Source organism: Calliphora vicina, chromosome 5 (assembly GCF_958450345.1).
Source record: "Calliphora vicina chromosome 5, idCalVici1.1, whole genome shotgun sequence".
In the NCBI taxonomy this organism is placed as follows: domain Eukaryota; kingdom Metazoa; phylum Arthropoda; class Insecta; order Diptera; family Calliphoridae; genus Calliphora; species Calliphora vicina.
In genome coordinates, this window is record NC_088784.1 from 109,155,877 (window position 1) to 109,183,501 (window position 27,625).

At 28.5% G+C, this 27,625-nt stretch overlaps 2 protein-coding genes across 2 annotated transcripts; one reads left to right on the forward strand and one right to left on the reverse strand.

The window, feature by feature from the left end:
• Nucleotides 1-118: 118 nt before the first annotated feature.
• Nucleotides 119-3,407, reverse strand: PPP1R15 (Protein phosphatase 1 regulatory subunit 15). The gene is made up of 2 exons (XM_065511748.1): nt 1,392-3,407; nt 119-772 (listed from the first exon to the last, which is right to left on the reverse strand). The coding sequence occupies exons 1-2, from the start codon at nt 2,184-2,186 to the stop codon at nt 389-391; spliced, it is 1,179 nt and encodes a 392-aa protein (XP_065367820.1). The 5' UTR covers nt 2,187-3,407; the 3' UTR covers nt 119-388.
• A 6,509-nt stretch (nt 3,408-9,916) lies between these two features.
• Nucleotides 9,917-27,047, forward strand: LOC135960800 (lysosome membrane protein 2). Its single transcript, XM_065512190.1, has 7 exons — nt 9,917-10,227; nt 14,976-15,350; nt 21,034-21,125; nt 21,193-21,420; nt 21,605-21,886; nt 21,950-22,541; nt 26,244-27,047. Exons 2-7 carry the CDS (start codon nt 15,005-15,007, stop codon nt 26,561-26,563), a joined length of 1,860 nt encoding a protein of 619 aa, XP_065368262.1. The 5' UTR covers nt 9,917-10,227; nt 14,976-15,004; the 3' UTR covers nt 26,564-27,047.
• Nucleotides 27,048-27,625: the final 578 nt, after the last annotated feature.

Genomic DNA, 27,625 nt, shown 5'->3' on the forward strand with positions numbered 1-27,625 from the left:
ACTGCCACCATCTTGTATGAATTCCCCTCAAAACAGTGGTGCAAGAAATTAAATTATTATGTATTCTTATTAATATTTATGACTCAACAAATGTTTGTCTGGAAATAAAAATAGATCGTTTGTTTTATTTCAGTGCTTTTTTATTATATTTATTGACTAAAATTAAAATATTTTCTATAAATAAATCTTAAAATTAACCATGTGTGTATTAGTAATTCCTTAAAAAATATATTCAATTTTATCAGTGTTTTCTAATTTTCTTTTATATACAGTAAATTCACCAACCAATTTTAAAACGAAAATGATTTTAAAAAGATTTAAGTAAAACATTAACAGAATTTTATAATTATATTTGTTGTAATAATGATAAAAATAAAGGAAAATACTATTAAAAATAATGTTTGTTTCCCATTTTGCAAAATCGTTTCTTTCTGCGTTTCTTTTTTTGGTGTGGTTTTTTGGATTCAATATTATTAGAGGTTTTTTCCTTCGATTCCATAATCTCGGCCGAAACAGAATTTGTAACAGCTTCAGTTTGATGTTGTTCATTGTCGTCATCATTGTTGTAGAGGTTGGCAAATCGTTTTTCATAAATTTTTTGACGATGTTCTCTTTGCAATATGGGATTTATTGTTAAGGCGGCTCGTTGTATTCTCAATTTAAAGCGTTCGCGATCACGTGCATACATTTCCCATTCACCTTTACGTGCAGCGCGGTAAGCATAAGTCCAAGTATGCATAACATGTACTGTGGGTTTGGTATTGAAGCGTACCTGTGAATTTGAATAAAACAATTAAATTAATTACATACATTTGACCTTGATATATTAATTTGCTTTAGTTTATATATATACTTGAAGAATAGTACAATTTACTTTAAAATAATACAATTTTGTTACTTTATTTTAATGACAATGCATTAATTTTATACGTTATGAAATTGTTTTTCTGATTACATATTTAATCAATGATAAAAATAAGGGGGTCTTCCAAAATAAATTCCTAATTAAATTATCTAAAAAGCGGAATTTAACATTAGTTGACCTTGAAATTGTGGTTCATAATTTGTTTTTTTTTTTTATTTAAAAGTATAAAATCTATTTTAAGATTTAAAGAAAATAGACAACCAAATATATGTCGACAATTTTATCAACTCAATGTCCTATACCATATGGTGTACAATCTTTTTTCCGAATTTGTATTAAATGATAAAGCAAGTTATGTTCCCTAAGTAGGTACCTATACATTTTTGTTAATAAATATAACAAAATGTTTATTTTTCCATTAGTCATGCAACATATGGATTGATATTCACCATGTTAAATATATTATTTACTTTATATGTATATAGAATGCTACATAATATATATTTTATGTTTTAAGATTATTTACCTTTTTCTTTTTATCACAGTTTAATTTTGGTGCAGGTTCAATCGGGCATTCATATGAGAAATCGACTACATCATTATCATCATCAAGATCTTCATCATAATAATCATCTTCGTAATCCTCCTCGTCGTCATCATCATCGTCGTCGTCGTTATCGTCATCATTATCGCTATCATCTCTGTAGGCAAACTCTATAAAGCTATCGTCGTCATGTTCATTGTTTGTGACACCGAAAAATCCTGCCATGGCTAGAATGTTATCACACAAGTCGGAAATTTGATGATGTACAGAACCATTAATGGTGGTACACATCCTATACACTTGTGTATCCGCACCCACGTCTAATGACGGTGGAACGGCCAAACCTGCCAAGCAGGAAGCAGCATCATAGTTGAATGCTTCATTCTTCAAGCCCATTGATGAACAAAATGTTTCACTGTTAAAAAAATTATTTGGGCAAGACCCGTTTGTCAATTTTGTCGATGTTGCTGTTGGTTTCTTATCAACCGGCATATCGCCCAGGTCTACAGCAATTCTACAAAATGAGGGCTTTGAATATATGATACTATTCACAACCACGGCCTCCATAGGAGGCTTAACGACTGATTTGTTGCTGGCAGCTGCCGCAGCAACTGCCGCTGTTCTAAGATCCGCTGTCAATGTAGACATTGGGGACGATGAACTGGATGTGCTGGAATCTAAAGTTGATGAAAAGTTTTTATTTATGTTTTTTAGGAGGCAGGTATTGAGCTGTCTTTGTTTTGTTTGTTGTGGTGTTTTCTGGTAATTGCAAATCATATGGCCAATAGTATATGATGCCAATTTAGTCGGGAATTGTTTTTAAATGGATCTAAACGGAGTCTTCTTAAATCAATGTTTAATAAAGAAGAACGTAAAACTCTCAAGTGGCGTTGCTGACGTTTGTGTTTTTTAAACCAGGAAATAGAGGGGGAAATATCGTTTCTAACGTTATTGGGATAAGAATTGTCTTCTTCGTTCACAATAGATTCATTCAATAAAAAATGCTTGTAATCTGCCAAAACTTGCAAGGATTCATAATCATTTTGTTTGACTTGTTGTTGTTGTAATTGGTTTCTTGTAGTTGTAGTAATAATATCAGCGGCAACAGCAGCAGTAGTATTTTTGTTATTTGTTGTTTTGGTTTTAATAGTCCCACATACTGGTAGGGGGCTGAAATGGCAGCGGAGTTGCTCCATGTTGTTCATTCCGTTTGCATTGAATTGTACATCGTAATTATTGGCAACAAATAACATTGGTTTTGCAAAGTTAATTAGAAAAAACTCTTTATCGATATTATTGTAATGATTATTACTATTGTGCTGTTTTTGTTGTATAAAACAGAGAAAAACTCCTCGTTAATGGAAAATTTGATGATGAAAGCAACAGTCGGACGATTGCAATATGTTAGCTTGTTGTTGTTTTTGATATTTTCCTTTTTGTTTTTCTTTATGTGTCTTTGTTATCAAGAAAAAAGTAAAATATATATTTTTCTGTTTCTGTTTCTTTTTTGCTTTTGTTTTTTAAATGAAATGACAAATTCTCTTTGCCCCTCTTCAAAATGTTCTCTTCAACAGTTTCAGTTCAGTTGAACTGTTTCGTTTGATTATTTATTTTTAATACCACAAGCACTGACTGACAACACTAATTTGTTTGTGTGTGTGTTGTATTTATTTTCGTATCTTTGAATGTGTGCGCAGGGTAATTTTTTTACTTTTTCTTTTCAACTGGTTTTCAAGTTGTCTAATGTCGACGTGATCTTTGTAGTAGGTATTATTTTTTCCTATATTATTATTTTGCAAAATAACGAACGTATTGTAATTGCTCAAGGACACCACTCGTTATATTTTCTGATTAATGTTCATTTGTTAATTTTCATAACAATTTCTTGGTTTCACTCATTTGTTTAACATTTATTCTATTATATTCACTGTTTAAAGTTCTTTTTCTTGCTATTTTTTAGAATTGATGATTAATATTGCTCGGAATATAAATTTTATACGTACTTTCTGGTTCAACTTTTTTTTAAAATGAAATATTTGTCAATTAGTGATGTACAAATACTCAGTAGTTGTCAAATAATTGAGAAAAAAAACAAATATACAGAGCTGTATTTGTTAATTATTTTCGAACATCTAGAAACAAACAACAAGGCGAAATGACACATTACAAAATGAAATGGAACATACAGGGTGGTTCGAAACGAAAATGTAAGGTTGCTACGGCTGACATCAGCAAACTTATTTTTTTTATATGAAGTTTATAAGAGCTAAATTTGGGTGGTCATGAGCCAACTAGTCCCCATAAGAAATACACGGTGTGTGTGTTGATGTCATCCGGAGAGTGGCCGGAGTATATAGAAGTTATGATAAAGTGGACAGCACTTTATTTCAAAATACAATAAAGTAACGACGCGCGTATCTCTATTTAAAAAAATTAAAACCAGTAGCAGTTGCAAGAAATAAATATCCAAAGATAATTAAAAATTTCAAATGACCCAGAACTCTAAAACCATAAAAAATTGTCAATTTCAATAGTGCTGATCAAAATTTGATTTTTATAGACAAGCTTTAAAATATTGTATTGTGTATTAGAAAATAGTATTAATAAGCCTTTTTGAAAAATGTTCACAATTTTGTTCAATTTTGACAACACATTTTTCTAACGGCAAAATATTGTATTTATACCTGATTTTTACTTTAATAACGTAATTAATATTTTATTGAGGATTTTTGTATAATAAAATTGATTTTAACTCTTTAGTGTACTTCTGATTTATTATTAAATTTAAAAAATAACTTGAACGATTCAGTTTATTTAGTTCTGAAAAACATTAAAGTTAGCACCATTCATATTGAATGTGTTTTTCGTTATTTTAGATGTTGAGTGTCATTTTAACCCCAAGTGCCATTTAGGGTTAATTTCCATTTTAGTGTCGTTACTATAAATACTAGACTTCATGTTATATTTTATATCAATTCGGCCCAAAAATATATAACATTTCGCTATCTTTCCATTAGAAATTCCAAATATTGAAAAAATTTACCTTTGACCTTCACGATTTAAGGGTTAACGTTTTCCGATTTTAGTAAAATTTCAGACTATATTTAAAATTACCTGGACTATAATATTCTGAATAGCTTTTATTTAAAAATCATAACAGTAAGAAAATTCGACTCATTCGGCAAAATATGGCCAAAAAATTAGTTTTTCTCGAAAATCGCAAAATTTAAATCGCAGGTACGGAAAAACTATGCGAGGTTTTATCATTCTTTTTTCATATTTTTATTCCCTATTATGTTCTCAATAAATCCCAATGTAATGGTCAAAAAATTCTCAAATTTGTTTAATAAAATTTTTAAAAATTTTAAAATGGAGTTTTGAAACTGCCGTTAAAAAATTTTATTTTTTTGGTTATAAGTACTCATATACAAGTAAATATGGACATATTTTAAGTAAAAATAAGCTTTTATTTTAATATTTTTCAAAATATGTTAATTTTGTTCCTACATTTTTTGTTCTAGTGGCATGAGATACGTTAATGTCCTGGGGAATTTTTAATAACTTTAAAATTTTTTAACCAATTTTATATATCACATTATAACGACAACTACGTACACGGTCTAAATTCGCAATTTAATTTTTTTGGAGCACTCTAATGTGTTTGTATGAGAATATTTCAAAAACCTTACCCAAGATGGACGACAATGGACCAACTTTGGGGTAAATATTTTTAACTCGTCTTTTTGAACAAATCTTGAGAAAACTTATTATATTTGTACTGTATATCCCAGTCATTAAGCTTTAATTTATATTAGCAGATTTTTCACACAAATCGGGGTCATAAAAGAGCAGTATTTTCTTTCATAAATAGGTACTGTTTTTTTCTTTTCAAGCGAAAGGTAATTAAGATTCGCCACATTTGAGTTGGTATAAGTATATGAAGTTTGAATGTTCTGTGCTTTTTAAATATGTAGAATTTTACCAATGGGGGAAGAACTAATTTTAAATTTGGATTGAGTAGGTATTTTACATTACATTATTTCAAATTTATTTTTTAGATTTTAAAAATTAATTACGACATTCAGAGTTGTTTTCAAGATTTATTTTGAACCATAGATAAATTGACATAGATCGGAATACCTCGTGTCAAAGACCTAACTCAGTTGGCAAAACCCTAAGTGGTGAGAATGTATTAATAAAAAAGCTATGTGAAAAAAACAACACTCAATCAATACACATATGTATTTGATTGAGTTTTTTTCTAGTTTCCGGTCTTGGAGCGGAACCCTAAACTGGTTAAAATACTCATGTATTCTTACATCAAAAAATTTCAATTTTAAGAAAAACTATTCTGTTACTGGAAGAAAAAAATCGAAAATGAGCAAGAACCTTTTATTATTAAATAACAAAGTAGTTTAATAGTAATATTTAATATTATTTATTTAATTACTGATCTTTCAGATTTCATTCTTTAAATTTTGAAACAAAATCTGAAGACGTACATATGTATGTATGAATATTGTATATTGAACCTAGTCGCACATACAAAATTCATTTATCAGTTTGAAAATTAAAAAAAAAAATCATATTTTGCGCAAATTATTAATAATATTATATTCTATTTGATAAGTATACAACGAGTTCACAAAAGGCTATCACATTCACCACTTCGTGCTCATATTCATCCATGCAAACAAGTACAAAAAAGTGTGTTTCAAGTAAAATTAAGTTAAAGATTAAATATTTTCTTATTAATTTACAGAAAAAAGTACAAGATTCTACGTACTGAATATTAATTTTATTGAAATATATGTAGGAATCAGAGCTGTAAATGAATCATTAATTTTTTAATTAATTCGCGAATCATTCACACAAAAAAATTAATTGAATGAAATTTGAATCAATTTAAATGAATTTGGTAAAAATGAATTGCAATTCGTTTTAAATTCATTTGAATTCAATTGATTTTGAATTAATTCAAATGAATTAGAAAAAAGTATTAGCAATTCATTTCCATTCAAATTATTGAAATTTGAATTGATTTTGTAAGTAAATCTACAGTAAGCATCACTGTCGCTTTGTCATTCAACTAATTTTTTATGTAAAAGACAGCAAGCATTACATGCATTGTTATTTTTCCTGATTTTTGATTATTTGTGGAAAATAGTTTAATTTTTTTGAAATAAATATAACATAACATAAAAATTAGCAAAAAGTTTGTCATTGGGTGGTCGTGGGTCACAAAATTTCAAAAATTATTAATTGCTTCTTGAATATTAAATGTGTTTTGTCGTTCAGCGTATTTCAAAATAACAATCAGTTATTCTTGAGGAAACAAACACCAAACACCATGTTTTCATTGATCAAGGCTTTTCAATTTTTGTACTGAATATTTTCATTTTGGTAGGAGAAATTTTTCGTTCCCCCTAAAATTCAAAATCAATTCAATTCAAATGAATTGTAAATGAATTACCTACTATTTCTTTTTTCTAATTCATTTGAATCAATTCAAATGAATTGCAACTCATTTCTGCCTGATTCGTTTGAATTGATTCAAATTTCATTCAATTAATTTTTTCAATTCAATGAATTAATTCAAAATTTAGCTAATTCATAATGAATTAAAATCAAAAAAGAATGATTCATTTACCGCTCTGGTAGGAATCTACAAAGAAGCAAACACAAAATCTAGAAATTTGTATATAAATATTTACAAAAACACCCAAGTAGACTTTATTTTGTTGTTAATTGTAATAAATAACGGTACTGATAACAAGAATCCCTCAATATAAAACAGCAACAATAACAACAAAAACAAAAACCAACAATGGCAGAATTAGCAGAAACAATGACAACAGCAACAACAACAAACATGAAAAGTTCAATAACTTGACTACAGTCAATTTTAATTCAATTGTAGCAACAATTAAAATTATAACTAACAGAAATATAATTAAGAAGCACCAAATACACAATTGTTCCAAAAAAATAAAAAAAAACTAATAAACTATAATAATATGTATGTAGTTTGTGCAAAATGTCTGATAAGAGAAATCCCTCAAAACAACAACAACACAATCACACTTTCACATCGCATTTGACAATCGCCTTGTTGTAGTAGGCTTCGTAGCGAAGAAAGAGTATCATAAAAGTCCAAACACCACAAACCTCAAGAAAAATTAACCATTATCTACCAAATGTACTATATATTGATACATAAATATGAATATACATACTTAAGTATATAGTCAAACACATATGTTTGTATGTTTGTGTGTACATATTGGAACAATGTTTTTATAGATCCCCCAAAGAAAGACGAATCAGCTGAACAATAACAAAAACAAGTACAAGTACAGAGAACGATTAAAAATTAAGGAATTAAACAAGAAGTGCTCAATAAAAATTTATTTAAATACAAGAACCAAAACCAACCAACTCACACAAAGTAATAATGAACTGTAAATATTGTACAAGTATGAATTTCATGGAACACACTGAGAATAAATTGAAGCTTATTGAAATGAACGAGCTGGACTTTGAAGAAAAGCTCCGAGATTACCCTTACCTCTAAAATACCACTACATATGTATATAGTCGTAAATACCGTTACCGCCATTCTATAAAATTTTTTTATGAAATTTCCATTTTTCTATTTTAATAACACTGTCTAACAGCATTTTTGGAACAGAATAGCGACTAGGGTGATCGATTCTTTGACATTTTTTATAAACCGGTTTTCGGTTTCTTCGAATAATTGCAACTTAATATAAACCGGTTTCGGTTTCTTAATAATAACCGGTTAACCGGTTTTTTGGCAAAATATTAAAACGCATAGAAATAAGAAGAAAAAAAGTTTTATTTATTAAAATAATAGTTATTAAAACAAAAACAGATCATGGAAAAACATAACGAAACAAAAAAGAAATCATATAATTATGATAAAACATGTATTCTAATAACAAAAAATAAGCCATTAATTCTAATTTTGATTACTTTTTTAACCTTCACAAGGTCTTCGGGTCAAATTTTACCCATTTTGAAATTAATATTGAATTTTTTCTAAAAGTGGGTGATATTTTGTGATTTTTATTTAATTTTAAATGACAACAACTACGTAGTTGTTAGGTTTTTAGAAAAACAAATTGGCAAAAAATTATCTATACAATTTTTTGCACTTAAGGTCTTTTGGGTCATATTTGACCTGGAGCAAAAATCTTGAACTTGTTACGCACAATTAAGTTAAATGTTTCAGAGCTTTGGTAGCACTAATATGTATCTGTCTCTTTTCTTCATACCTGCTGAACATTATACTTGTATGAAAACTGCGATACCCCGGTTAGATACCAAAGCTATGTTTTTCTTATTCTTCATAAGGTCTTCGGGTCAAATTTGACCCATTTTGAAGTTTTTCAAAAAGTGAGTGGTTGATATTTTTGATATTTTATGCCATTTATTTAATTTCAAATGTCAAAAACTACGTTAGGTTTTAAAAAATCATACAGTGCACTCGTGATAATATGAACGAATTAACTTTTGCAAGATTGTTCATATTTGTGAATGGCATCTAATTCCCATCTACAGCTAGGGAAGTCCAAAAATTATTAAGCTGTTGTATTAGAAATTAACCTTGTTGATTTAAATTTCAACTCTGTGTAGATAGATAAAATACATTAAACAAAAAAAAACAAAAATAAGCGATTCATATTTTAAAAAGCTGTAAAATATGATCAGCTTAGTTCACTAAGTTCATATTTTAGAGTACCCTATGAAAGTAAAAAGTGTTCATATTTTGGGGTGTTCATATTATCGCGAGTGCACTGTACTTTCAATGTTTTAAAAATGCAATAAATTAAGTACCAAGAACCATATTTTTTTCAAAAAAGTACAAATGTACTAATTTGATCATCCTTGCTTTGTACAGACATACATATAAACAAGTATTTTTAATCAACAAATATTATTAAAAGATAAAAGGAAATGTGTGCAGAAATAAAAAACAAAGAAATTCATTTTAACTTTCTCTCACTCTCTGTCGGTCTTTTATTCTTTATCATGGATTGATTATCTTGGTGGATGATAATATGTTTCGAATGATATTGTATTTGTGTAAAAATAAAATGTCTTTATGGTCAACAAAAGCATTTAATTTTCTGTCTCTTTGCTCGATCTCTCGCTGTGAACATGTAACGACTACAATTTCTGACAGTGTACAGATAAGGCTTTTGTTGTTCGTAGTGATTTCTGAAATAAATATAAATAAAATAATAATAAATATATTATATAGTAAAATGTATGAAAAACACATAAGTTTTTACTAGTAGAAGAAAATATATTGTTCAAGTATTTTATATTAAAATCATCATACATATTGTTTTGTTTTTATTTTCATTATATTTCGTACATGTATGTTGTTTTTAATATTATTTGTGTGATTATTATGATGATCTTTAGAATTAATATTTTATTTTTTTCATATTTCACCCATTGCCTGCCTACTAGAACCGATATGGTAAAAATTATTAAGTTGTCAGTCAGTTGCCGTTACCTTATCGCAGAGTTCGTACCTCTTCTAAATACAAAATGTTCTAATTGAACTTGAATGAAATAATAATAATTCATATTTTAAATATCTACAACAATTGAATGGAAAATTAATAACGGAGTGTCTGAAAAGTGCAAATAAATATCCTTAAATGTGATTTAAAACAAACATAAAATATATGTATATATATTCAAATTAAACCTACAACAAAGTGAAAACTTTAAATATTTTAAAAATCATTTAATGTTTTAAATTAATAACGATAATTAAAATGTATGTAATTGAAGTGGGTGTAAGGAAATTACACAATTATTCTCTTTGTTTAAATGTTTAGCAACAAAAGCCACATACAAAATTATTGTATTTTAAAACGTGTGATATTTTTTTTATTTGAAATAATTTCTTAATAAAAATGTCAAAGTTTCAATTCAATTATAATTTTTTTATTAATTAAATATAATTCAAAATTCTGGGAAGTGTATTTATTAGAGCTCATCTAAATTGAAAAGTTTAATATGAAATTAATAAAAAGTTCTTATCGTGATTCAAAATAAAAAATAATAAAAAAGCGCCAATAAATATTAAGAAATTTGGTTAGAAAAAACCCAAACCATAAAATACCTATTAAATGTTATCAATGTGAGCCAAAAAAAATTTTCAATAATCTGAAAATAATCGTTAAAACATTTCAATTTTAGTTGTTTATAAAGATGAACTTTTAAAAAATTTTAACAGCTCAAAGGACTAAAATATTAAAATTTTGAAAAATTTTAAACAAGGACTATTTAATTAAGTGAAAAATTTAAAAACATTAATAAATTCATTACAAACTATGTAACAAGTGATATACATATTTTCGAATAAATGACTTTTGAAAAATTTGGTTATATGTGTCAAAACTTGTGAAATTATATCGAAATATTAGTTTAGTTATTAGCCCAATACAATAATTAAAAATAAATGCGCAAAAAAAATACAATACTGATAAAATGTGATGTTTTATTCGAACATTTTCTGTTTGGAATTCACCAGAGACAATTTTGTTCCTATTGCAATAAACTTTGGACTTTTGTACGAGCATTATCTGCACATTTTTTTTTAACGATTATTATTTTTTTTTTGTTTAACATCATTATTATTTGTGCATATCGTCAAATAAAATGCAAAAGAAAGCAATAAACATAATTTTAATAAAAATGTCAGATGAAAGTGTTTAACAATAACGTGTCGGTTGTCAAATTTAATTTTTTTATGTTTTGAACTTTGTCAATCAAATATTCGAATTTGATTTTGTTTACTGTTATTTTGTTTTGCATTTTAGCTGACGCTATATTTTTATATACAAATAAAGTTTTGAAATATACTTAGTTACTTATTAGAAATTATTTAAATACTGTGAAGTGCAAATACTTAGTTGTGTGATGGAAACTTCCATTGACATTTTAAATGAAACTTTTAAATACATATTGGAAAATTTAATCTGGACAGTGTTAAAAAACAGTCGATTCATTAGTGTTTACAGTTTAAAACTGTTTAGTTAAATAACAGAAGTTTAAAAAGTGAATTTTAAAAATTTAAAATAAATAATTTTGTTATAAAGTGAATATTAATTATATGTATTATCAATTGTGAAGAAATAAAAACCACGTGGTGAATTTCCCTAAGAACTGTTTATTTTACCATAAAATCAACTTCCGCAAAAATATTATAATAAGCATATATTATTCCATGTATGTAAATAGGCCTTACTTACACATAGGCAACTTTAACTGCTGAAATTCAAAAGTTTGTGTTAGGGATCCTAATTTCCCAGCCTTTTTGCATTCCCGGAAATATTAAAAATATCTGTTCCTTCTCGGGAAAATTTTTCAAATAAATCTGTAAAATTCAGCTCCGACTAAATTAAATCCCGAAAAAATGCGTAATTCTTTTCGAAAGATAACTTTTTCAAATCAGAATGTATATAAACCAATTTAAACCATTATGATTGTCATTATTTTCTCTAAATATGTATGTGTAAAATTTTAATGTTAAACATCGTAATAATTCCTTTGAAAACCTAACCCCTGCTCAAAACTAAGGTTGATCGATTAATCAAACATCCAGATTAATTAAATTTCTGATAAATAAATTATTCGAATAATTAATTAATCAGAAATTGGAATAATTTAAAAAAAAAAATAATTTTAATTTTGTGTAAACTTTGTTTAAAAATATTAAAATTTGAAAAATCAAAATTCAAATAAATTGTTTAATCAAAGTATTGCTTAATCTGAAATCAATTAATTGATTAATCAGACTATATGATTATCAGATTTATCGCATATCTCTATTCAAAATATAAACAATATATTTTGTTGCGAATCTTATTTATATGGCTTCAATTAATTCTTAATTATATTTTCGAAATCAAATCGAATGAAATTAATTTTATCTCTTAACCATTCCGTTAATGAATTCATTATGAATTAATTCGTAGGATTGATTCCATTGTACTTCAAATGTATTAAATTCATTCCTTTGAGAATTCATTATTTATAGAATTAATTCAAATCCATAGCTTTAAATATATATTGAATGATTATTATTACATTTTTTATACCCTTCACCTTCGTGAGAAGGGTATATATAAGTTTGTCATTCCGTTTGTAATTTCCACAATATAATTTTCGACCCTATAAAGCATATACATATATTCTGGATCCTTATAGATAGCGGATTCTTGTATTAAGCCATGTCCGTCCGTGTTGAAATCAATTTTCTGAAGACCCCAGATATCATCTGGATCCAAATCTTCAATAATGCTTTCGATAAGTTTCCTATTTAAAATCAGCCAAATCGATCCTCAAATTGCTGAGATATAAGGAAAAAAACCAGGACAACCTCGATTTTTGACCTATATCTGGATTACTAAGTCATTAATATAGACAATATGGATATCTAATGATAGATATTTCAAAGACCTTTGCAACGACGTATATAGTAAGTTGGACCTGCAATGGGTCAAAAACGGAAAAAATATTTCTTAACGTTTAACTTAGGAGTGGTGGTAAATTTTACACCCTCTCTTTATTTTTTAAAAAGGCTTGCGGAATAAAGTGCCTGCATTTTTGTTTCAAACAACATTTTCCTTTCTTTTTTTATTTTTTTTAAATTAAAATTGTTGTATCTTATTGTTAAAAAGCAAATATTAACGAAAAAACGTTTTTTAAAAAAAAAATTATATAAGGTGTAAAATTTACACCACATCTGTGACTATGTCAAAAATTTTCACGTCATAAGTTAAAGGTTAACCCGAATTTTTTTTTCACCAAAAAAAATTTAAAAACAAGAATTTTTTTTTAAAATTTAAAAAAAAAAATTTAAAATAACAATTCGAAAATTTTTTTCCAAAATGTGAAAAAAACAACTTTGGAAAAAAAATAATTTTTGTTTACCTAAAAATATTAAAAATTTATATTTTGAAGTATAATTTGGTGAAGGGTATATAAGATTCGGCACAGTAGAATGTAGCTCTCTTACTTGTTCAATTCAAATCTATTACAAAAAGGCTTAAGTAAATGGTTTTACCAACAAATACAAAACTGAATGAAGAGAAAATAGTTTAATTTAATTTATTTATTCAAAGGTTGAATGAATTCTGTTATTTATTACTTCAAGGATGATTGAACTATTTTATAATAAATACCTTTGAATGAAGCTAAAGGATTTTTTGGGAATGGTTTTTATGGAATTCTTTGCTGAAAATTGTAATTCCGAATTAAGATTTTAATGAACTACGCTCAAATTGAGCTTCTGTTGGTAGAATTAGCTATAGATAGAATATTTTTAATTTTCGGTAATAATCTCTGACATATTCACCATGAGTATATAAGTTTGTTATTCCGTTTGTAATTTCTACATTTAGTATATATTCTGGATCTTTATAGATAGCTAAGTCGATATAGCCATGTCCGTCTTACAAACATGATTGATAGATCAATATATCGGGAATTATCCCGATTTTTTGCGTATTTTTTCTCTTATATAGACAATATATGTACATATATAAGGCTATAGTAATTTGGACCTACAATGACTCAAAATCGATAAAAATATTTTTTTACCCGAATATTTTTTAAACAACAAATTTTTTTGTCATAATTTTATTTTCACCAACAAAAATTAAAAAAAAAAAAATAATTGGAAAAAATTTAAAAAAAAGATTTTTTAAACATTTTGAAAAAAAAAAATTTTTTTTTTGTTTACCAAAAAATATTTTAAAGTATAATTTGGTGAAGGGTATATAAGAATATTAATTAAATTCAAATAAAATTTTTCATTTCCTGATAGAATAATTAAATTATGATAATCCAAGTAGCAAACAGCAATATTTCCTAATGTAGATTTTCGGTAATATTCGTAGTCATAAGAGTAATATTCGTAGTCATAGTCGTAAACAATTTATTGGAGCATTTTACCTACTAAAATTTATATTAATTAATCTGACCACTTTTTATCAGGATAAGTTAAGTGGGTTTGTAATTCCTAATATTTTTTCAAGTCATTTACACTAAGGGTGACTTTATAGTCATTTAGAACAAAGAAAAGTCATTGAACTAGAAAGTTTTATTTCTTTTTTTTTGCATTTGAAAATAATCCACTATCATTCTAGTCGTATTCTTTAGCTCGCGTCGCGTCTTATAGACACTAAAAATCAGCATTTTTAACAACACTTATCAGTTAACTAATACATTAGAGTCTAATGATTAGACAGACATACGACCCTATTTCAAAATGACATAGACAACGACATACTAGTTATATGTATATGTTTGTATGTACATATTTACGTAGTACGTAAGCAAAGATGAGCTCTTTTTCCAATACACTTCCGCATAGATTTGCTACAAATGTTTCTTTCCTTTTCTTTTTAAATACTTATGTAGTAGTAAATAGCATTTCCTTAAGTTCCGGTAACTCTTTATAATAATAAATCGAAGTCATTTTAATAACCTAATCTTTTCTTTCTATTTTTCCAGAGTAAAGTAGTGATAATTCTGCCTCAAATATGCCTTTAGGTCAGCAAGAAGAAAAACAAAAACTCAACAGTGATAAAACAGAATCTGATGTGCCATTAAATTCCACAACAACAGCAGCAGCAATAAATGATGAATACAACAACAAAGATGACAGTGAACAACAAGATCAACATTACAACAAGGAAAAACTTAACAACAACAACAAAATGACGGAACATTGCAATGGCGAAAACGCAGCCAACGGTGGTGCTGCTGCTGCAGTTGTTAAATACAATCGCAGTGAGAGTAAAAAAACACAACAAAGTCTTTTCGAATTAGTTTATGAAATAATTGGAGAAAAAGAACAGCGCACAAAAGAAATGGGAACATTGATACGTAAGTAAATACATACTCCTCCCAAACAAACATTCATACCCAACAGTTCTAGGAGACAGCACCGAACTAGTGATTTTATCCATAATTTAGGGTGACAACTAGTTACATAACTACATAACGGTGGTCAATTGACACTTTCTGACTACAATGAGACTGTCTAATAGCTGGTCCAAAGTAGTCAACTCATTGGATTCACATACCGGTTAAATAGCGTCAGTAACATTACAAACTACTTAACTGGTTACTTATTTTAACATGTTCGGGTGCTAATTGACCTTAAATAGTCAGTTAAAAAGACATATCATAGACATCCTCGGGCAAATTTCCAATATATTACTTCTTGTGGGTAAAATAACTACTTTCCTAATGCTCGTAATTTCTACAAATAGATATTTACGGTGTAAAATACTCAGCAGATAAATTTACCTAAAATGTTACTTGACATTACATATTTTCAAATCAATATGTTTACCCCATTAGTAACTAAGCACTAGGGTATTCAATTGATTAACCCTTAATCGGTTAACCGATTAATTTTGGTCGGTTAACTGTTGGAATAATTAACTTATCGAAATTATTAAAAGTATTCAAAATCTAAAAAAAAGCCAAAAAGGATTTTGTATGCTTAGAAAAAACTAAAAAAAGAACTGATATATTGGATATACTTTATCATGCCTTACTTTTGATTCATCCGACATCTACAATCAGCGAGTGCGTTTTTTCCAATTCAAGTTTTATTAAAACTAAGGAAAATTATTTATTTTTTGGTTGAATTATTATGTTTTGTTCTTTTTATTAATGATAAATTATTCGATTAATCGAATTATTTAAAATTAACGGATTAAATCTAAACCCTGATTAATTATGTGCTCGATTAACCGATTAAACTAGAAACCTGATTAATTGAATACCCTACTAAGCACTGATAGATATATATTTGAAGAAATTACGGGCATAAGTTCAGTACACAATTTTAAGTTTAAAGTGACTATACTCTAGATTACTTAGAGACACTCAAGAGACAATTGTTTTCACGCTAGATAACATGGGATGCATAAAATAACGAATTGACTTATCTCTGCACTACAAAGAGCACATATTTCGTGTCAAATGACCCAAAATTATGGACTATTTGCTTAACAGCTGGGTAGAAACAATTAATATGTATGTATATATATATATGTTGGATGCATTACACATTTTGTATTTTTGTAAACAATAACAAAACCAAAACAATTAAAATAACAATAACAACATCATCATAAAAACGTGATAAACAATTTATGACAACAAAATGATACACTGATAATTCATACACGTTGTTTGTTTGTTTGTTAACATTCACACTCATTTATTCATACTCTCACTCGCTCACTCTCAATGCGAACAAAAATAACAATTTGCCGATTAAAAATAGAAACAAAACAAAATATATTTTCATACATATTATTGAATTTTGAGGGGTTTCCGAATTTTGACAAAAAAAGATTTAGAAAAATAGAATGATTGATCTCCTATGTATTTAACGCCATGCTTATACAAATTTCAATTAATTATTTATTGCTTGATTGAAAATGTTTCCTAGATGTGGTTCTACGATATACATATCGCTTATTTACTTTCAGACCGATACAAATCAGAAAATTGAGTTTTGCAGGAAATATTTTTCAAAGATCACTGTCAATTTTGAATCGGCCTTACTTATTCCAAATTTGTCAAAACTTGGTGCACATGTTCTTTATTGTCATACAAAATTGTGATGTTCAAAGCTAAAATTTTATATAGTATAGTGTAAATTCGTTAAATTTGATTTGATTTATTTTAAATTTCAATTGTTTATAACTTTTTATGCAAAGTATATTTTCCTAAAATACCGTATAATTTGAACACAGGAAATTGAACAAAAAAAAATTGCCCTTGAACAAAGAAAAAAAGGTATCTTCCATTTTCTAAAAATGTTCCTTAATTATAAGCTAACAATGAGATACTAAACATTTAGTACAAATTTCCTAATATTTCAAAAAAACTTCAAATATATTTTTAGTCATATATTTGAAATTAGTTGTCCGATTTTTATAAACTAATCGTTTATACATCGTAGGGACTTAAATTTTCTGAGTATATCACCAAATACCCCTATCCGAAGAAAAACTGATAATAAATTTAAACAATATCCTTCAGCAAGGATATTTTAATATATATATACATATATGGGGCATTTCATGTCAAGTGAACCAACTTTTGAAATCGATGTCTTCCGATCGGGATGAAATTTGCACCAAGGTTAGCTCTATTGGATAGTAACTCAGACACAATTTTTCAACAACATCGGTCGAGAACTCTCTGAGTTATAGGGGGTAAAATTTTGACAATTTGGTCAAACAGGGGTTTTTTCTTATCCATGTAACTTATTACCTATTGTTCTTAGCAAAATGTGTCCCAAATAGTATAGATAGCTATTTCTTCGATCTTTCGAAAAAAAATATTTAAAAAAAAAAATAAAAAATTTTTAATATTTTTTTTCCGAAATCAAAAACTTTTTTGACTTTTTTTTAAAATACGTCATTTTTTTTTTTTTTTTTCTTAAAATAAAGTTTAGATATTTTCCTTGAACACCTACTTGGTCGCTTAGTGGGATGCGAGTGGGATATCTATCAAAATAAATATTTTGTAACTCAAAACATAAAATTTTTGACTTTTTTTGCAAAATCAAAAACTTTGTTGACTTTTTTTTCAAAATGGACCCTTTTTTAATCTTTTTTTTTAGGTCAAACAAAAGCTTAGATATTATCCTTGAAGACCCTTTTGGTCGCTTAGTGGGATGCGAGTGGGATATCTATCAAAATAAATATTTTTTAACTCAAGACTTACAATTTTTGACTTTTTTTTTTGCAAATACGATTTTTTTTCCAAATGGGCCCTTTTTTTAAAATTTTATTTGTAGTCAAAAGAAAGCTTAGGTCCATTCCTTTAAGATATTTTTAGTCCCTTAGTGGGATGCGAGTGGGATATCTATCAAAATAAATATTTTGTAACGCAAGACATACAATTTTTTAATTTTTTTTTGCAAAATCAAAATTTTTTTCCAATATGGGCCCTTTTACATATATGTAAAATATAATATACAAAGATAAATATTTAAAAAATATAAATTAATTAACCATAATATGGTCCTTAAAATTTTAGTATTATTATATATTTTTGCTTATATTTTCTATCAAAATGGAAATATCCTTGTTGAGGGAAATCTTGATATACATATAATGGAATATAGCTTTTTTTGAGATATTCTTTGTTCAAGAACGATTTTCTACGCTGATGAGAAACGGATTTCTATAAAAAACTTTAAAATGAAAAATTATAAAATCTGATTAACAGTTCTAAAGTTGTTAACAGTTTCACTCTAGATATTTAGCATCTATTAAAAAATAACCTATATAAAAACCAAACTAAAGCTAAATTATAGAGAACTTGAAGCTTAGCATGAACATGTAAATCATGTATGCCAAATATTATAGAATTCAGAAGAGTAAAGGTTCAAAAATTAATTTTTTTTATCGACATTTTTTATTTCGTCATTATACTTATGTATGTAATGTTTAGGGTTACTCTGTCCAGACGAAGATTTCAAATGTTTCTATCGCTTAGAAAGGACGATTTGAGAATACTTACTGGATTATTTACTGGACATTGTGGTCCAATTTACTGCAGGTATTGTTGGGATAAAACAGTGCAGATTTTGCTAGAAAACCAAATTTTATTTAAAAAAAATTGTTGGTGAAAAAAAACAGGTTAAATATTTTTCTCCTAATTTTGACCCATTGTGGGTCCGAATAAGTATGACATTATATACGTCGTATGAAAGGTCTTTGAAATGTCTATTATTAGATTTCCATATTGTCAATATTAAAGACATAGTAACCCGGGACTATAGGACAGACTTATATGTATGTATATACCCTTGCCTTTAATGGTGAAGTGTATTAAAATCAAATGTTACACAAAATACAAATAATTTATTGGAAATTATTCAAATTTCTAACTAATAAATAGGCGTTACTGAGAGACAACCCAGCAGTTGCAGGAGACAGCCCCGAATTAGTGATTTTACCTATCCTTTAGGGTGACAACTAGTTAGATAACTAGCTACGTGACTAGTTATTTTAACACGTGCATCTCATTGGAATACAATGATACTGTCTAATAGCTGATCCAAAGTAGTCAACGCATTGGATTCACAAACATCAGCATAACTAGTTATTTTAATATGTACGGGTGCTAATTGACCTAAAATAGTCATTTAAAAAGACATCTCATTGCCAGTCCAATAACTGATGGCTTGTAAACAAACCTTCCTCCGAATACTCTACAAAGTGACTACACTCTAGGTTACTTAGAGACACTAAAGTGACAATTGACTTCACGCTTGTTTACTTGGGATATCAGTACACTTAAGCAAAAAGAAAATAAACTGTATGAGAATTATATGAATACAATTTGTATAAAACCAGTTTGAACGGATTATTCACAAACAAGTGCATTACAAAATAAAGTGACTACACTCTAGATTACTTAGAGACACTTAAGTGACAATTGTCTTCACGCTAGATTACTTGGGATGTATAAAGTAACCAATTGATTTCGCTATGCACTACAAACAGTACATACATGTCAACTGACCCAAAATATATAAATTAGTGTCAGCTAAGTGGTCAGACATTAATGACAGTTAGTGCTGGGAAGAAAACTAAGTCTTGCAACAACAAAATACATGTTAATCAATTGGTCGAATGTCATAATGTCCTAATATTTCACAATGGTTTGAAAATGTTGTTATTGCCTTCCAAGCATACTATGTTTATTGTGCTGTCGTTACCAACCAGCAGAGACCAGCGCCGAACGCCTAAGAGTCGGTTAAGCCGAGCCGCCTAGTCGTGAAATATTAGGACATTATGACAATATGTCATGATAAGAGACCTTATGATTTGACCAAATGTATTTTGTTGTTGTGTCAGCCATAAAACTTGGGAGAGCGTAAATATTTTTAATATATTTTACTATCAGTTGCGCCTCTAGTTCTACCCTATGTTTTGAACAATCAGAATTATTCAATTAAATATGAATACATAATCAAAATGTTTGATTAATCGAATAATTGATAAATCGGGATGTTAGATTAATCGAACATCCCTAATAATAATATTTATCCTCCAAGCAAAGAATTTTGATCAAGGTTTCAGTATTAATTTCTTTAAATCTGGGACATGTGTTATTTTCCTCTTAAAATAGCTAATCTCAAAAACTCTAATATTGATATGTACGTACATATGTGGAATAAACAATTTGCTAAACTAAGTTTTATTTTAAAATGCATTATTATTATTATTTTTATAGGCATTACGTTGTAAAAATATTAAACAATTTTATTTTTGTTATCATAGTACTGTAAGTTAAAAGTCATCATTTTAGAATTTATTATAGGTTTATTACACTTTAAAGAGAGAGAGAGATAATAACTTTTACAACATTTCAGTGCAATTGTTATTTTATATTGAATGGATGTTACTCGTTACTCTTACAATGTTAGAATCATTTACATTTAAACTATAATATGTAAACTAAAGAAATAATTAATTAATATTATTGTTAATAACGAATTTTATGTTTCAATTTTACATTACAGTTCTGGGGGTGGTATTTTTGCTGTTTATTATAAGTTTAACTGGATTTTTTGTCATGTGGTTTACAGAGTATTACAACAACACAATGTTAGAGGTATGTTAATAACAACGAAATCAAATTAATGTTTAATCGAATTATAATCAATTTCTTTATATTACAGAATCTTATATTAGCAAATAATTCCGAAACAGCTAAATCCTGGATGAATCCAAATCCCAAATATGACACATTACTTAAAGTACACATATTCAATTACACGAATATACAAGATTATTTAGAGTACAAGGCTGATAAGATAAAAGTAGTTGATATTGGTCCCTTGACCTATAAGGAACACACTACCAAAGCAAATGTGGTTTTCAATGATAATTATACAGTTACATTCCGTGTAAGTTTATCAGCCCAATTATGTATAAAAAATTCCCCGGGAGTTTTTTCTCATTGAATTTGAATAGGAAAAATGAGAAAAGGGAAAATACTCCCGGGGAATTTTTATTCATAATTGGGCTGTATATGTTTTTCTCTTAAGAATACATAGTACTAAATTAATTTTATTTTTGTTTGCTGTTTAGGATCATAGAAGTTATGAATTTTTACCAGACAAATCTACGCACGAAGAGAATATTAATGTTATAGTGCCAAATGTACCATTTTTAGCGGCATCCCTGACAGTGGATCAGACCAAAAGTTTTATTTCAAAAACCATTAAATTTAATGCTGTAAAAAATACCGGAGAACAACCGTTTAAGAAACTTGTGGCCAAAGATTTCCTATGGGGTTATACGGATAAAATATTATCGCTGAAGAATTTATTTTCAAGTGGTGCCAATTCCAAATTTGGGTTATTGATGACTGTAAGTACAGACAGTTTAAAATATACTTAAATATGTAATGCATTTCAAATGCCTTGCTTTCAGCGCAACGGCACCAGTGTAGATTCTTTACAAATCAATACCGGCGAAGATGACATACACAAATTTAGCATCATTACACAATTTAATGGTAAACCATCTTTGGACTTTTGGACTGATGATGAATGCAACCGTGTCGATGGTTCGGATCCCTCCATGTTTCCACCACATTTGGTGGAGACCCGAGAACCGCTCAATGTCTTCCTACAGGTCTTATGCCGCAAAATACCACTGCAATTCGAAAAGGAAGTGACGCTTTTCAATAATATTGACGCTCTACGTTACCGCACACCCCTGAATGTGTTCTCGAATCCCGACGATAATCCCAACAATGCCTGCTATTGTCGCAACACACAAAGCTGTATGCCCAGTGGTGTTATAAACGCCACCCGCTGTTACGATGATGCCCCCATCTATCCCTCATTTCCACATTTCTTTTCGGGCGATCCGATTATTTATAAAGACTTTGAGGGCATAGAACCACAACAGGAATTGCATCAGACATACGCAGATGTGCATCCAAGATTTGGATTTCCAATAAGTGGAGCATCGCGCATACAAATTAATCTTGGCTTGCACAAGGGACAGCTTGTTAAAGGTAAGTGCAGACTTTGAAAATAATCAAATCAATACTAAAAATAGTCGGACATTGAAATAAATATACGACTGATTTGTTTGCATCTATGTATCTCTGCCAGTAAATAACACAACTAAAGCTCTATTAAACTGAATAGTCTGAAGGCTTTTTGAGGTGTATTGTGAAAACTTAATTGATCATCTAAATATTGATCATTCATTGTAAATTATTTATGAATGAGTTGTGTAAATAGTAAATAAACAAAAAGTATGCATGCATACGTAACATGAAATATAAATAAATAAATTATTTCAATTTGCATATTCATTGCAAGAGTGTGTTTAAAAACCCTTAGGCGGGAACAGTGGGATCGATCGTGCTGGTGAGATAAAGTGAAATCATTGTGAATGTTTTAAACTCTGTGACCTACATCTTTAACTATTAATATAGAAAACAATGTCCTTCCTTAATTTGTTTGCAATAGTTTTCAATAGGTTAATTTCTTACGATGGGCCCACTGTAAGCTGTTAAGAAAATAATAACTTAAATTACACTCTATTTATTTTAGTAAGGCATTAGTATAATTGTCAATAGGAACATGTATTGTTGTTCGTAAATGATTTAATCTAAAAATAAAAAAAATTTAAAAAAATGATTGTAAGTGTTTTACTTAGAAAGTGTGCAGGAATATTTTTTTATTTTAATTTCCTAGTATTCCGCTCATTAGTGACAGTTAAAAAAATCGATGACATGACATGATATAATGCTGGCAAATCGTCATCACACTGATCGTGTGTTCCATTATTATCCCTTGTTACAAAAAAAAAAAACATTATTTACGAGGTGACAAGTTAGAGTTCTTTATTCAGCATTCTCCTTTGTATACACTAATAACCCGGCTATAGACTAAAATACAAACTAGACTAGACTGCAAACGAAATAATAAATTCCTAATTCAAATAATAAATTGTTAATTCAAATTTCAAACTCAAATTAAATATATTCTCTTAACCATTCCATTAAAGCATCAGCACGAATTAATTCATTGTCTTAATTCCTTAGTACTTCATTTTTTATGTATTTAATTCCCTATTGAATCATTAAATTTTGTTTTAATTCAAATCTATTAAAAAATTGTTTAATGAAGCAAATATATTTTCATTCAATTTGTATTAGATTTGAATTAATGAAAGTTGAATCATTCAAAGGTTTAATGAATTGTATTATGAACTAATTCCATTATGAAGTAACTCAAATAAAAGACTTTGAATGAAGCTAAATTTGTTATGTTGGGAATGGTTTTACGGAATTACGTGACTGACATTTTTAATTCTGAATTAAGATTTTAGTGAATTAAGCTTAAATTGAATTAAGTAATTCTAAATTCTGACTGTAAATATCCTATAACTCTAATATAGGCTTGACTAGAGAATAAACTATAACTTGACTATAGACTGGACTATTGACTAGACTTACTTCATATTTACTTGACTATAACTCGTCTATATATTATTATAGAGTAGACTATATAGTCGACCATTAACTCTACTATAGACTAGATTTTAAACTCGAACACAGTCTCTGATATAGACTGGAATATATGTATACAGACTTCACTATATACTGGAATATTTACTTGACTATAACTCGCCTTGGCTCGACTATAGATTTATCCATAGACTAGATAAACATAGACATAGATAAACATAGACATATAGATTAGACTATAGGCTCGGCTATAAACTCGACTGTAGACTGGACTATAGACTCGACTATAGACTGGACTATTTACTTGACTATAACTCGCCTATACTTTACTTCAGAGTAGACTATAGACTCGACTATAGCCTCGGCTATAGACTGGACTATAGACTCGACTACAGACTTCACTATATACTTTACTATTTACTTGAATATAACTCGTATACTTTACTATAGAGTAGACTAAAGACTCGACTATAGCTTCGGCTATAAACTCGACTATAGACAGGACTATAGACAGGACTATAGACAGGACTATAGACTCGACTATTGAATCGACTATAGACCGGACTATAGACTCGACTATAGACTGGACTATTTACTTGACTATAACTCGTCTGTACTTTACTATAGAGTAGACTAAAAACTCAACTATAGCCTCGGCTATAAACTCAACTATAGACAGGACTTGAATATAACTCGCCTATACTTTGCTATAGAGTAGACTAAAGACTCAGGACTATAGACTAGAATCAACCATAGACTTGACTATAGAGTGGACTATAGACTCGACTACAGACTTCACTATATACTTTACTATTTACTTGAATATAACTCGTATACTTTATTATAGAGTAGACTAAAGACTCGACTATAGCTTCGGCTATACTTTACTATAGATTAGACTAAAGACTCAACTGTAGTCTCGGCTATAAACTCGACTATAGACAGCACTATAGACTCGTCTATAGAATCGACTATAGATAGGACTATAGACTCGACTACATTTACTTGACTATAACTCGTCTATACTTTGCTATAGAGTAGACTAAAGACTCTGGACTATAGGCTAGACTAGATTCGACCATTGACTCGACTATAGAGCCGACTATAGACTCGGCTATAGACTCGACTACAGACATCACTATAGACTGGAATATTTACTTCACTATAACTCGCATTTACTTTGCTATAACTAGACTATAGCCTCGGCAATAAAGTTGACTATAAACTGGACTATTTACTTGACTATAACTCGCCTATACTTTACTATAGACTAGAGATTCGAATATAGCCTCAACTGTAAATATCGAATATAGACTAAACTATAGACTCGACCATAGATTCGACTTTAGACTGGACTAAAGACACCACTACAGATTTCACTATATACTGGACTATTTCCTTAAATATAACTCGCCTAGACTCGGCTATAGACTTGACTTGACTTTAGACTCCACTATAGAATCGACTAATCGGCTATAAACTCGAGTATAGACTGGACTATAAATTTTCTATATCGCTACATCTCTGTATAATATTCTTTTTCACTTTCGCCAATACGATGAATTTCGTTTCAGAAAGACCAGTAAATCCGCTACATCTTTATATAACTTACAAAATAAATAATTTTGCGAAAGGCACGACACAACTGTGCAGTGTCGCACCGTGTTACTAATTAAATTAGAGTTTAGAATTAAATAAATACAAAAATGTATGAATTTCCGATGAAAAAGAAAACGTCTTATCTCAACTACTGTGTATTTATTTATGTTAATTTAGTTCATTTCGTATTAATTTTTTTATTTCATGTTTTATTTTATTTCTTATTTTTTTATTTTGTCGTACTCTAAACACAAATTTATAAGCTGCACATTAATTAATATTTTATTAGTATATTTCCACTAAATAAGTAGAAAATGTTAATTTTTTTGTTGCTATTATGTGATCTGAATATTTGATAAACATTTAATAAGAAATACACGCTCACAAACACATATTCAGAGTCTGTCGCACAAACGGAATCATTAATCTACATACTTGTACAAGATTAATAAACTTTTTTTTGAATAAAAACATATTTATTTATGTTTAATTATTTTTTTTTATTTTTTTGAAATTTAAATATTATTTCGTAGACAAGAAGACAGAAAGAAAACACACTTGTTGTATATTGATTTTATGGCTGGCTGGATGTTTGATAAATTATTAATGTATTTTGTTTTTTAATTTGATTTCTAGATAAATTGAGGCGTCTTGATCATGGCATGATTTTACCCTTGATATGGATTGAAATCACTTCGGGCGATTTTACGGACGAAGTGATAGACACACTGTATGCCAGTACATTTGGTCTGAATCTCATCCAGTATACGCTCAAGTATGGCACACTGTTGATGTGTTTGGTTACGTTTGCCTTAATTGTGGCCGGTTTCTATTATTTGGCTCGCAAGCGTGAGGAGTATTTGATGCAAGATGAGAAATTCTTAAATGCTGAATTACGTGCATTACACAGTATACACTTGTCATCGGTCAGTTTGTCACAACAAATGCAATCATGATTTGTGAAAAAATAAAAAAAATTAAACACAATTGCAAATACAGAATACAGAATACAAACAACACAAAATCAATTATTAAATTGAAACAAACTCCATACAATTTTAAGAAAATAAATAGGAATTTCATCAACTCACAGATAGATCCACATCTACATCTATTGTATGTACATTTGTAGTGTATCTATGTGCGTTTATTTTAGCTATAGTATGAGTATGTTTATTTTTTTATTTTATTTTTTTAGTCAGTTTTAAGTAGAAACAAGAATCTGCATTATCATGCTGATTAGATTACTATTATTACATATTTTTATTGTAATGACAAATTTTTTTTATAATATTTTTGTTTTTTTTTTTTTTTGTAATTTTGTTACTTTTATTTTTCTTTTCAAACATTCTCGTTTATTTTTTAATTTTTGTTATTTTTTAACTTTTAAGAAAAATAAAGGCCATTTTTTATACATATACACAAAATATGAGTAACAAATATCGACGGTTTTTTTTCGAATTATTTTTAAATATTTAAGAAAATCTAGATCTTAATATATGCCCCGGTCTATTATGAGCACTTGATTTATAAATTATACAATTGGTCAATTCACATGGTCTCCTATCATGTCGTATTGTCATAATATTTCACAATGGTTTGTAAAGGTTATTATTGCCTTTAAAGCTAAAAATGTCCTAAAATAATTCTACTCTGTATTCTATGTTTTGTGTTATCGTAACCAACCAGCAGAGACCAGTGCCGAACGCTTAAGAGTCGTTTAAGCCGAGCCGCCGAGTCGTGAAATATTAGGACATTATGACAATATGGCATGATAAGAGACCTTGTGAATTGACCAAACCTCGATGTAATTCTGCAATGAAAAATGAATAATGTATCCATTACGATAACCCGAAACGTAAGAGATCGTACGTGAAGCCCGGCCAACCAGGCGACTCGACATCAAAGCCAAATATCCATGGCGCTAAGGTAGTGCTCTGTATCACAGTGAACCTGTACCGAATGCAACTGATTCGCCCAGAATATGAGGCCAGACATGAAACCGTTATATTCCATCA

Bases quoted from the DNA above. Each gene is read 5' to 3' on its own strand.
- LOC135960800 (XM_065512190.1), top strand. From the start codon at position 15,005: ATGCCTTTAGGTCAGCAAGAAGAAAAACAAAAACTCAACAGTGATAAA. The intron at 21,126-21,192 runs GTATGTTAATAA...TTTATATTACAG, and splicing joins ACAACAACACAATGTTAGAG to AATCTTATATTAGCAAATAA. The intron at 21,887-21,949 runs GTAAGTACAGAC...CCTTGCTTTCAG, and splicing joins AATTTGGGTTATTGATGACT to CGCAACGGCACCAGTGTAGA.
- PPP1R15 (XM_065511748.1), bottom strand. From the start codon at position 2,186: ATGATTTGCAATTACCAGAAAACACCACAACAAACAAAACAAAGACAG. The intron at 773-1,391 runs GTAAATAATCTT...TCAAATTCACAG, and splicing joins ACTGTGATAAAAAGAAAAAG to GTACGCTTCAATACCAAACC.